Source organism: Cicer arietinum, chromosome 2, assembly GCF_000331145.2.
Source record: "Cicer arietinum cultivar CDC Frontier isolate Library 1 chromosome 2, Cicar.CDCFrontier_v2.0, whole genome shotgun sequence".
In the NCBI taxonomy this organism is placed as follows: Eukaryota; Viridiplantae; Streptophyta; class Magnoliopsida; order Fabales; family Fabaceae; genus Cicer; species Cicer arietinum.
The window spans coordinates 52,135,710-52,147,794 of record NC_021161.2 but is presented as its reverse complement, the minus strand read 5'-3'; the positions used below and the strand labels follow the sequence as shown (position 1 = coordinate 52,147,794).

The following is a 12,085-nucleotide window of genomic DNA, read 5'->3' as shown; positions in this document are numbered from 1 at the left end:
GCTTTCCCACACTCAAAGTCTCAGTTATCAACAAAATAGATATATTTAGTCTAAATTTTAAATCAAATACATCAACTTTATTTGACTTATTTTTTCTTTATATTTTGAGACTAATGAAATACTTTATAACTTGATTATTAAAAAATGGAGACTGACCCCACTTTCAGAATAACTAACAAAAATGCTTCACTATTGATTATTGATTATACAAGTCTCCAAATTCAGAAATTAAACTGACTCTGGTTAATTTGAATTCATCTAATAAAACAAAACTATTTCCTTTTTTTTTTTTGGTCAGGTTATCTTTCCTACTTACTTATATTGGCTATTGGTTAATTTCTTCAAATTTTCCCTTGAAGCACATTCTGAGCTTTCTGAGCTAACTACTACATTCCTTTCATCCTTCACACACAAAAGGCCCGTCACCTACCTAAAAAGGAAAAAATGTGGCGCAACATAGGCATGAATCAATAACATTGCTATAAATACCATGCAAAGTGAAATTATATTTCATTCATTATTACACAAACACAATAGATTCAAGCAAAACTTAAGCTTTTCACAATGGCTTTCTGGTTTATACTCCTCCTTACACTCTTTGCAGTTGGTGAATCTCAATCCACCACTACATTTAACCAAACTGACCTGCAGACAGCCATGTCCGACATGCGAAGTCGGTCTTATTATGGATTTGTCATCCTCCTCAAAATCCTCAACAGCCAGCCCAACTCGCTGCAAAACAATGATCTCACATTCCTAATGCCAAATGATGAAGATTTATCTAAATTCTCAATAAGCACAGATGAGCTCCATGATTTCCTACTTAGCCATTCTATTCCAACACCATTACTGCTCAATCATCTATTGCATTTTCCAAATGGCTCAGTAGTTCCCTCTGGCCTTCCAAACAAGGTGATCAGCATCACCAACAGTGGAAGATCAGGCTTGTTTGTCAACAATGCAAAGATTGTCACACCAAATGTGTGCCAAAGCTCTCTAATAAGGTGCCATGGAATCAGTGCTGCTTTGACATTTGACAGCATTGTTCATTTTAGCAGAGTTCCAGAACCTAAGAATCCCTCAAAGAACAGTAATGAGACAAACTCAGCCCCATCTATTCAAAAAATGAGTATCACACCCTTCAATTGAGACAAGAAAAGTAATTGTTATTAAGATGTAATGTAATGCGGTTTTATGAAATAACAAGATGACCCTTTAACTTTGTCTCCACGTAAAATCTATTTAGCTTTCTCTAGACGTAGGGATGGTTCAACACACATAGGACATATAAAATAAGACTAGTATAAATATACTGAATAAATAATTGGACTCCACAAATTAAGCAACAATTAATAATTTGTCAACGAAGCATATTCATACATACACTGCATAGAACAACCCTTGTTTCAAAGTTCAAATTAAATTATAAGCACTTAATAGTACCTCTTCCATTAAATAAAGGCTTTTACTGCCTCAAATGTAATGGAATTGAACCAACTCTTTGTCAATTGTACAACAGAATGAGATTGCTATAATAATATGTAAGAGATTACAACAAACACTAAACTGATACTCATCATGGGTTTGTACGGAAAGGGTGGCGGTCGTTAGATTGACTGTCTGCCTTGGGAGGACCATTGTATAGGAGATCATGGATTTTGGAATACATCAGCATTGAGGAGGGGTCACCACTGCTCTGTGATAACCGAGAACTCTCCTGCAATTTGATTTTCTCATACAGATATTGCTTTTCAGCCTCAGCCTCACTTAATTTTTGTTTCAAATAGTTGCTAGTATATTCTTCCTCCGATTTATCAGATTTGGCAAGAGCAATCCTCTGGAGCCTCTCAGCCTCCCGTTTGGCCTCATTAGCCTTCAACTGAAACATATCAGCCTCTGCATTTTTAAGCCTTACAATTCTCTCCAGTTCTTCAATCTGTGACTTCTTTTTTTGCCTCTCCATCTTGAGTTCTCCTGCTTCTCTGGCCTTGTCTGCTAATTCACGATCACAAGCCTCAACAGCTAAGCGAGCCTTCTTGAACATTCTCATCTTCTCATCAGCTACTAATTCCATCTTTCTTATAGCCTCCTGCACCACTTCAGCAATTCTATTGCATGCCTCCTGTGGAGCAATCAATCTTCCACTTTCTGCATTTTCCAGGCTCTTTGGAGAATCCAGGTCAAGCTCTTCATTGGGAAAAACATTTGTTAGAACAAGAATAATTAAATAAATCAATAAAACTGCTGCATATCCAGTTGCAGCTGTAGCCTGTAGCATAAACATTATTGATTATAGATGCTTTTCTAACTATTGCAACTAACATCTTACTCGTATGTGTTTACAATTGGGTTTTAATGAAGAGAAAACAGGCAGCTATCAAAATATAGTCCAGAACCTGTTCTTTTAATCACTCCTAGTCCTAACTCAGTTTTTTATGAATTGTCGTCTGTTCAGACTTCAGACATAATCAAATATGGTATAGAAATAGCGAACAAGACAAAGAAAAAATGAAAACCACAACTATATCGTAAACATACTCTGCACACATGTACGTGTTTCAGCTCATGTCAACAAAGATATTGAAATACTGCAATTTGCATGTGAACTAGAAATTGTATACCTTGGAAAACCATCAATATTGCCCTGCATGCTACTTTAGAATCCATTTTTCCACTTTTCAGTTTTTCCTTGAGTTCATCACACTTCGAAAAGAGATTCCTCCCCCGTTGGTCTTTACTACCATGAAAGATCCTACTAACAAAATCAAGCTCTCTCATCAAGGCTCCCCCATCCCATGATGGTGCACAATGTTGGAAGACGTCTTTAACCCAGCCCAACAGTTCTGAAGTCCTATTGCATGCTTGACACCTGAAAACCATTTCGCTTGGCCCTGATCCATTCTTTACAGAAGGACCCATGCAGATAAGTTGCTCTCGAATAGCACAATCTGTGTGAGTCCAATGAGAACACAAATCACATCCAATCCAACGGCATGTATTTACTTCAAAATCAAACTTGCTGCAGATAACACACATGCAAAGATTGCAGAAGCCGTTGTTGTTGGTGCATGTTTCACAAGAACAATCATCAGCCGGAAGCTGGTTTTGGCAAGCTATGTTTCTGCATCTCTTGTACACAAATATCTCAATCAGCGATGTTTGCGACAGACTGATGCTAGGATGTAAAAATCCCTGAATTCCAGTATTTATAGCAACAAGGATTTCAAGCTGCGCTCGATGTGCTCGAATCAATGTCTTTGCTGTTAAATCAGATCTACTCTGAACAAGCTTCTGCAAAATGAAAAACTCGTCTCTATGCTGCGAGCCGTTCCCTCCCTCAAGGATAACTCGAAGTCCATTTTTCAGCTCATCTAAAAACTCTTCAGGTAGACGATGCATTTTTTCACATATTACATCCACTCTTTCTCTAGCAATGTCCTGAAGACTAATCCTGTCCGCACTAGAAACACGACGAATAACTGACTGATCAGGACAATCGATCTCAGCTTTTCCATTCTCCATCTTCTTCGCAGCAATTGCATCAGCAGTAGGCCAGGTTTCTCTAGAACTAGCACTTTCAGTAGGGGATTCACGGAGATTATCAGAGTTTGACCTAGGATCCTCCGGAGACAGACGAGGATCCGAAGAAACCAGAGACAGAGACGTTTGCAGTCCTCCAACCCGAGACTGCTGTCGCGGAGGGAGCATTTTTCTGCAAAAGCTTCTGCTTGTAGTGACATGTCCACGAAAATTAAAAAGATTTACTTAGTTATTAACTAGCATAGTTTTAATTATACAAATTACATACCACGGCATAAAATTGATTCATCACATACTCTTAGTTTACTATGATAAGTTAAAATCTAAGAATCTACAAAATAGTCAAATAACTTGATAAAAATCACAATCTACTAAAAATACATCAATCCATGCTCTGAAGAAGCATAACATCAAGATCCACACATGAATCACAAGAAAATCAATCAATTAAACACTAGTGAATTTTACTCTAAGAAAAGCTGGTACCAAAGAATCTAAGTGATAAACTCAAACAGAAGATCAAGTGAAAAACAGGGAAGTTGAATACAAAGTTGACCATGAAATTCAATACTTGAAAGAAAAAAAAAAGCATAATTTTGTTTTTGCTGAAAGTAAATTTGTATAAAAATGTTAACAGAACGAAATCGAAATTGATGTCATTACAGAAACAATTAAAAAATAGAGTATAAAAAAAATTGGATTGAAAAGGAGAAAAAGGCTCACCGATTAGATAGGAGTATATCTCGTAGTTTCAGAGAGCTTAATGGAATCGAGGAAAAGGAAAGGGGATTTAGGTCAAAATAAGAAAGAAAAGATTGGTTTTTGTATGACCGGTTTAACGGTTCGAACCGGAGAAAAGATGAGAAAATAGGAACGGTGAATTGATTATTTGAAATAAGAAATGGGAAAGAGGGTAATGTAAATTTTCAACGCAAGTGTGTTGGGTTACCGGTTCATCCGGTGGACTTGCCTGCGTCACGCGTACTTTATTTGACTTTGGTTGTTTAGTCGCGTTGTAGCCGTAGACTCGTAGGGTGGGAAAGAGAACAAAACATCCAAACTCATTATCATTATCATTGCGGAAAATGATGGGATTAAAATTTTAAAATAAAAATTATTTTCTTTTACTATTTATTTTGATTTTACGGAAAATAAAAGTATCAATTTAAAAAAAATACAGATCAGAGGTGAATAAATTTTTTTTATGTATTAAAAACTTGAGAATTTTTTATAAAGACAAAAAAAAATAATTTTTGTTGAAATTTTGCACGGATTAAAAGTTTAATTAATTTTTTTAATAAAAAAGTTAACAAATTTTCATTGGACACAAGAGTTTAAAGGTAGCACTAATAATATAAAATAACTTTAAATGATTGTATAATTATAATTATTTAATTTGTTATAATATTTTGATGTGAGGAATTATTATTAGTTGTCGGATGTAAAATAATTTTATTAGTCTACGAAAGTTGTTCGATTGTTAAGGAGTTGATTCACACTCACAAATTCGTTGATTTACACTCACAAAGTCGTTGATTCAACTCTCACTATCCATGTGAATTATTTGATTTACACTCACAAAGTCGTTGATTCCACTCTCATTATGGATGTGAAGACTTCTTTGATGGGTGATAATCTTCGTGCCTTGAGACATGCATGTCCTGGCCCCCATGATCTCGAAACTCAACTCATGTAAATTTTTTAAAATCATTGACACGATACAAAGACCATAGTCGTGAGCTCGTAAAAAAACGCTTGCTGGTTCGATGAATTACATTTAGTAAAAAATAACATTTTCCTATGTAAATTAATTCTTAAATTTTATAAATTGACAAATATTAAAATTGTAAAATATCAACAAAAATAGTTCATATGTATATTTTTGTTGTTAAATATTTTAATGTGATCTTATAATTGAATATGTGGCTTTTATCATCGTTATCCCATATCAACATTATTTGCTTAGGAGAAAATTTGTCGATGAAATATTGTCATCTCATAAATAAAGTTGTGAGTAATTATAATTGTGTATGGTCAAATTAATCTATAAAAAATTTAAATTTGATCAGAAAAAATTAACCTACATTATGATGAGATTGATATATCGTATAATTTTTATCGAGATAAAAGTTTATTTATGAACTAATTTAATTATTATTTTATAATTTCAATGATGTATTTATTAATTTTACAAAATTTAGAGATCATTATATTATATATTATCATTAATATAAATAGATTTTAATTTATATGTATTAATAAAATAAAATAAAATAAAGGTTTTCTATGAAAAAATAGTGGAAATAGTTTTACGAAGACATTCAACTTTTTAAATGTAAAGTAATACAATAGAATTTTATGCAATATATATTAATAAAAAAATTCGACCTATTTTAAATGAAAGCTTGAAAATGAATGTCACAAGTTCCATACAGAATAAGGGTTCTCAAAACAAATAGAATCTACATTAAAAGCCATAACACAACAAAAATATTTAACAAATAATATTTGATTAATAGAGAGAGCAAGATGTAGTGTATCCTTAAGGTTTCAACCAAAGACTAAATGACAACATGATTTTTTTACTGACAACATGATTTTTTTAATCAGTTAATCGTCTACACATTGTCAAGTATATGGTTAGTATCTAGTTAACATATTTCATCTCACAGCAAAGTTTATTGAGATAGGACTCATGAAAACAAGCTTTGAAAAGGAAAACTAAACAAATGACTCCACAGAAATGACTTTCTAAAATGACTGATATTTAAAAGCTATAAATTAGTTTCTTCATTTTTCCAAAAACATGTTTTGTCTGTCCACTTTAACAGTTTAATGCTACAAAGAACACATTCATCAACTTATATATTACCTTTCTCACAATAAAAGAGCTACAAATAAGACTTGGCAATACTCGGGGTATTTAAAATGTCGCCCAAAAAGGCGAATTACATGTGCTTCCAGATATGGCATTATACTGAAAATTTTAAATTACTAATCATATCTAGGAAATACCACCATCAATGTTCTACAAAAATATAATTTTGCATGTAATGAACTGCTCTCACTTTTGGCTGTCAGCTGAAGTAGGCTCGACTACTTCAGCTTCTACAATTTCTGGGACATGGGGCTGAGTTTGAGTGGACTCAAACTGGCTAGGAGATGACCATTTACCACTAAGAGCCATACCCATCATCTCGTATATCTTTCCTCCAAGTTGTGCTGGATTATCAGGCTGCACACCAATAAATTGAATCAAATGACAGCAATATTTTTTGGCTCATTTTGGTTTGAATGACTGCTAAAATTGACTATCATGCGTTCCATTTTTTAATCACTGCTCTGCTACCAAATATTTAGCATCATATGTGAAGTGAAGTGCAACTCGTCTTTATCACATGATCTAATTTCACTATGGAACTTAAATCACTTTCATAACAGTAATATCAAGTCAAGAGCTTACCGTAAATCCACTGGATACCAAAGCTGCATCGTACAAAAGATCGATAGCTCTGAGGGCCTCTTGATCGTCAGGATTAGTTTTACATGCAGCCTGAAATGTTCCGATTAAATTACATTACCATTATCTCAACTTGCAATTTATTATATAATTAGACTTACTATACATGACAAAAAAAGATTCATACATCCAAGTTCTTGATAATATGGTGGTCAGGATTGATCTCAAACACCCTTCTGCTTCTCATGAATTCAAAGCTGTTGGCATCACCCATAGTTTGTGACTTCATTAGCCTGCAGCAGCAAATTTGATTTACATACACCACATTGTCACTTGCCTTTTCAAAAAAACATCATAACAGAATATGTATGAGAAAGTAAACACCCACCTTTCCATGTTTGCAGACCAACCAAATTTCCCTGACACCAGGACACAAGGTGAAGAGCTCAGTCGGTTTGAAATCTGCACACTTGCTACTTTATCTCCCAAACGTTTCTTAATCCAGTCAATTGTCCCACTAAATTCCTGCTTCATCTCCTTTTCCCTTTCCTCATTCTTATCACCTGCAGAAACAGAAAACCACAATTAGCAAGTTTGAATGGTTAAGAACCAAACCATGAAGTCGTGCCACTGTAATGTAAGGGATACTTGCAAATATTCGATCAATGAAAAATGCAAATACGCTTCTCTATGTTGAGTGTTTGTCCAATGTAGCATTAATCCAAAACAAAAAATTAGAAGGAAACATAATGAAAAAAGAAGTAAACCTAGATCCAAATCTTCCTTGCTAATGTCAACAAAATTCTTTTCCTTGTATGATTTAATATTTTGGATGGCAACCTCATCTATTGGATCCACCAAAAACAGCACCTGCAAGATTACATAACAAAGCACCAATATAGAAATAAATAAAAGTTGATTAATAGACAGAAAATTATAAACTCTAATAAAAACAAACTTATACTTCAAGATCCTTCTCCGCAAGTTTCTCTAAGAAAGGTGTGTTCTTTGCACTATTCACACTGTCAGCAGCAATGTAATAAATATCCTTTTGATCAGGTTTCATGTTCTCAACATATTCATCCAAGCTGATAAACTCTTCATCACTTTGGGATGAGAAAAACCGAAGCAATGGAGCAATACGTTTGTGATTCTCACGGTCTTCAATACAACCCAATTTCAAGTGTTTGCCAAAGTTATCCCAGAACTTCTCATAGTCCTGCACACAGAACAAGGCAGCTGGTAAAATATTAACAGGAAACATGCAAGCATTTCTATAAATAGCAGTTTTGTAAACAGAAAAGTTAAAGAACTGTGGAAAATATACATATCTCAGTTCATCTGAAACTTTAAAAAATGAAAGAAAAAAAGCTTTCTAACAATAAATTCACAGAATTAGATAATACCTCTTTGTTATCACTCATGGATATCCCCAGAATCATGTCAAAAGCCTTTCTAACCAACCGTTTCCTCATAATCCGAACCTTCAAGCAACACGTAGAAAAACATTTAAGCAATTTGAAACTAGTAGAGTTTTAACATGTATCATCAAAGAAAACTGTGTTCATGCCAAGTGCATGTCTGCACCCTATCTACTTACTATGCGGCTCTCTTGAAGAATTTCACGGGACACATTGAGTGGAAGGTCATTTGAGTCAACCACACCTTTGACAAAACTTAAATATCTTGGAAACTGTTAAAGTAAATAATGCATCAGAGCAGGATAAAATAATGAAAAGATCATTTAGTTACTCAAGATGGTAAAGCAAAGTGCCTATACCAGTTCTCCATCAAAATCATCTGAAATGAATACTCTCTTCACATAAAGTCTTATATTCTTGGTCTTGGGATTGACTATGTCATCTTTCCCTGATGGAGCATAGGCAGGAACATAAAGTATAGATCTGAATTCTACCTCACCCTGCAACATCACCACCACCAGAACATTAGCGGTGAAATTAGTATTATGATTCCACTTTAGAGAAAAGCTGAGGTTATCAAGCTATATCTTCCAGCTATTTATATATCCCACATAACAAGATTGCACTTGAGAAATAACATTTTTACCTCTGTGGTAAAGTGTGATGATGCCAATGGCTCCATGTATTCATTAAATGTTTTCTTGTAAAACTCGTTGTAATCCTCTTTGGTAACTTCTTTAGGATTACGAAGCTGCAAAAATAAAATCATGTCTAATCTCCAACTTAAGTAACCAAATTCCACTTTAAGCACAAATCATGCAGTTGGAAATCATAAAACTGACCCAGATAGGTTGGGTTTCATTTATGAGCTCCCAATCCCAGTACTTCTCAACAACAGTCTTAGTTTTCTTCTTCTTCTTCTGTTATAAGAATGTGTCAAGTTACAAAACAGTCAGCAAATATGCAGGCAGCTAAACAATCACATCAGTATTCAAAATTTCATAAACAATTGATTCAGGGAATACATCCCATAATCAAGACAATACCTCAGTATTCTCATCTTGGTCATCCTTTTTCGCCTCAGCTGGATCCTCATCAACCTCTACCTGGAATGAGACAAATTTGGATAAAACTTCGAATCAATTTCATATCCAGTTTTCCACAAAGTGCTGGCAGAATGAAGCAATTTCAAAGATGGACACTGTCGTTAAAATAAAAAGATCTGGAGAGCATAGTCATACTTCTTTGGTGAATCCCTTCTCTTGCCAAGTGTATATAGGGAATGAGACAAACTGGGAGTAGTTTTTCACAAGCTTCTCAATACGCTCTGGATGAGCAAAACCTTTGTCATCCCTCTGAAAACCAGCAGCGGGTAAAATGCACAAACAACCATAAGTTCCAGAATAAAGAAACTAAAATACTAGCAGAAGGCCTAAAATAGTAACTTTCAACATACCTTAAGATGCAGTGTAAGACGAGTTCCTCTTGGAATCTGCTTCTCAGGATCCGTCTCCTCAGATATGGTATATGAGCTAGCATTTGCCTCTCCTTCCCAAACATATTGTTTATCAGATCTTGGACTTTTGGTTGAAACTACCACCTTCAAACCACAAAAAATATACATATAAAAACTACCAGATAAAAACTTAAAATGAAGTACCACATCATTTCTTTTATCCAAATGCATACCCGATCAGCCACCAGAAAAGCAGAATAAAATCCCACACCAAATTGACCAATTAAGTTGTTGTCACCGCCAGCATCCTTGCTATCCTTTTGAACAAAACACCATTGTCAGCACACAAGATACATTTAACAGAAAAATGGAACAAGGTAAATATAATACTAAAGCATTCTTCAAAAGAGGCAAGACCTTTAGAGCCTTCAAAAACTTTGCAGTTCCACTTTGGGCAATAGTTCCAAGACAATCAACTAGTTCCTGCTTAGTCATACCAATACCTGTATCACTGCATAAAACAAAAGTTACAGTACCAACTGAATGGAATAGGAAAAAAAATAATCAAAAGCTAATTATCTTACGTAATATTGATAATCCCATTATCTTTATCAACTTGAATTCTGATATCAAAATCAATGGCGTCCTTCATCAGTTCAGGCTCTGTAACACTCAAAAACCGCAGCTTATCCAAGGCATCACTTGCATTACTGTGAACAAAAATGCACAGATTAACAGACTGGATAATGCAATGCAACGTCTAGTCAATAACAAAGACATAGGTTACTTGAATTTTCCAACAATAATTAGGAAGAAGTTTGAAGTGGTGCTTGTACGCAAGGGTACTTTAAGGTCAAAGTTTCAACTTGTGGAATTAGCCTCTTGTAAATGCAAGGTAAAACAACCTACAAACAATAAATCCATAACGGGCCCAGCCCTTCCCAAGACTCTGCCACTATAGGAGATTTATAACACTTGTAGAAAGTTTTCTTGGAGAGCGAGAGAAGCTTAAACAACTTCTTTCAAAATGAATCCTAAGTCACTGACACTTATGTCAATATATTAGGTGGCACGGGGATACCAGAATCAAGATATTCCCTTAAAAGAGCCATTTAAGTTATTATGATGAACATAGTTGAGTCTATTCCATAACAAAGGAATATAACATTCACCGATGCTCAACCAATATGAATCTATCAGGAATCACCCAGCTATTGAACCAATTCTAGTTATGCCAAAAAGGTGACAAGAGAAAAGAGCAAATATTAACCAAACATACCTGATAAGTTCTCTGAGAAACACTTCCTTGTTACTGTATAAACTGTTAACAATGAGGTCCATGAGCCTACTAACCTGCCAATGATCATTATCCAAAACAATGTTCACAATATATTTCATGCACGCTATAGGAAACAAACCACACACATATGAATGACGGCAATACCTCTGCTTGGTACTCAAATTTCTCTGCTGGTGAGGAACTAGATGCGTCAGATTCTGCAGCAGTTGATTCATATCGTTTGCCCAAAAACAGATCCTTTTTCAAGTTTAGCTGATTAACACTGCCGGATTTTTCCAAACTTGAGAAAGAATACCATCTGGGTTTTGTGTCATTCTCGCCCAACTGCTCACAGTCGGAAAAAAAAAGATAAAAATGTAGACAAAACACAACAGTTATTGAAAACGAGAACAACTTCAGGAATCACCTAACATATTTAAACTTGAAAAGAACAGTGTCATCATCCAACACATAACTAACTTTGCTGCTTTCATGTGATATCAACAATATAAAACTAACAAACTTCAATATGTAACAATAATAATAATAATCATCATAATCATTCATAACACAACACAAAAACGCGAGATTTTAAAAAAAAAGTATTCCAGTTGCAATAAAAATTAAAGTAATGATCTAATAATATTCATATACTAATTTCAATGCTGCTTTTACGCTTAAAAAAATCAAACTACACAAATTACAGTAGCAACGAAAATGATTATAATATCCACAAAATTAGAAAAATAAAAAATGAAAAATTATATTATTAAGAGAAATGGATTAGTTCGTGAAACTAGCTAGTGTTTGAATTAGAAATGGAGAGTGTTTGATGTGAGAAAGATGAATACCGAATGAGAGTGAGAAGAGGAAAGTGGGGCGGCTACGTCACGGCGAAGTGCGGCGCCGTAGCGGAGTAGGGGGGAGAC

At 34.5% G+C, this 12,085-nt stretch overlaps 3 protein-coding genes across 4 annotated transcripts; 1 reads left to right on the top strand and 2 right to left on the bottom strand.

Annotated features, from left to right (window-relative positions):
- Positions 1-505: 505 nt before the first annotated feature.
- On the top strand, positions 506-1,230 carry LOC101506702 (uncharacterized). The gene has a single exon (XM_004491524.4). It carries the CDS (start codon positions 565-567, stop codon positions 1,147-1,149), a length of 585 nt encoding a protein of 194 aa, XP_004491581.1. The 5' UTR covers positions 506-564; the 3' UTR covers positions 1,150-1,230.
- Positions 1,231-1,338: 108 nt separating this feature from the next.
- Positions 1,339-4,426, bottom strand: LOC101506156 (OBERON-like protein). 2 transcript variants are annotated; one of them, XM_004491522.3, is made up of 3 exons: positions 4,264-4,426; positions 2,622-3,724; positions 1,339-2,187 (listed from the first exon to the last, which is right to left on the bottom strand). In XM_004491522.3, exons 2-3 carry the CDS (start codon positions 3,706-3,708, stop codon positions 1,577-1,579), a joined length of 1,698 nt encoding a protein of 565 aa, XP_004491579.1. In that variant the 5' UTR covers positions 3,709-3,724; positions 4,264-4,426; the 3' UTR covers positions 1,339-1,576. The 2 variants fall into 2 exon arrangements, with proteins under 2 accessions (XP_004491579.1, XP_004491580.1); XM_004491523.4 differs by having other exon boundaries at positions 2,622-3,712; positions 4,264-4,420.
- Positions 4,427-6,392: 1,966 nt separating this feature from the next.
- LOC101505628 (heat shock protein 90-6, mitochondrial) lies at positions 6,393-12,079 on the bottom strand. The gene is made up of 20 exons (XM_004491520.3): positions 12,008-12,079; positions 11,322-11,501; positions 11,157-11,230; positions 10,462-10,587; positions 10,295-10,388; positions 10,111-10,194; positions 9,878-10,021; positions 9,663-9,776; positions 9,468-9,527; positions 9,264-9,341; positions 9,068-9,172; positions 8,781-8,921; positions 8,601-8,693; positions 8,407-8,484; positions 7,965-8,219; positions 7,768-7,870; positions 7,389-7,563; positions 7,188-7,293; positions 7,004-7,093; positions 6,393-6,775 (listed from the first exon to the last, which is right to left on the bottom strand). The coding sequence occupies exons 3-20, from the start codon at positions 11,216-11,218 to the stop codon at positions 6,605-6,607; spliced, it is 2,079 nt and encodes a 692-aa protein (XP_004491577.1). The 5' UTR covers positions 11,219-11,230; positions 11,322-11,501; positions 12,008-12,079; the 3' UTR covers positions 6,393-6,604.
- Positions 12,080-12,085: the final 6 nt, after the last annotated feature.

What these genes read in the sequence shown, in the direction of transcription:
- LOC101505628 (XM_004491520.3), bottom strand. Translation starts at nt 11,218, where the DNA reads ATGGACCTCATTGTTAACAGTTTATACAGTAACAAGGAAGTGTTTCTC. An exon ending in AGAAGGGATTCACCAAAGAA is followed by an intron (nt 9,528 to 9,662) that starts GTATGACTATGC and finishes GTCTCATTCCAG; the next exon opens with GTAGAGGTTGATGAGGATCC. An exon ending in CAAGGAAGATTTGGATCTAG is followed by an intron (nt 7,564 to 7,767) that starts GTTTACTTCTTT and finishes CTGTTTCTGCAG; the next exon opens with GTGATAAGAATGAGGAAAGG.
- LOC101506156 (XM_004491522.3), bottom strand. Translation starts at nt 3,708, where the DNA reads ATGCTCCCTCCGCGACAGCAGTCTCGGGTTGGAGGACTGCAAACGTCT. An exon ending in AATATTGATGGTTTTCCAAG is followed by an intron (nt 2,188 to 2,621) that starts GTATACAATTTC and finishes TTCCCAATGAAG; the next exon opens with AGCTTGACCTGGATTCTCCA.
- LOC101506702 (XM_004491524.4), top strand. Translation starts at nt 565, where the DNA reads ATGGCTTTCTGGTTTATACTCCTCCTTACACTCTTTGCAGTTGGTGAA.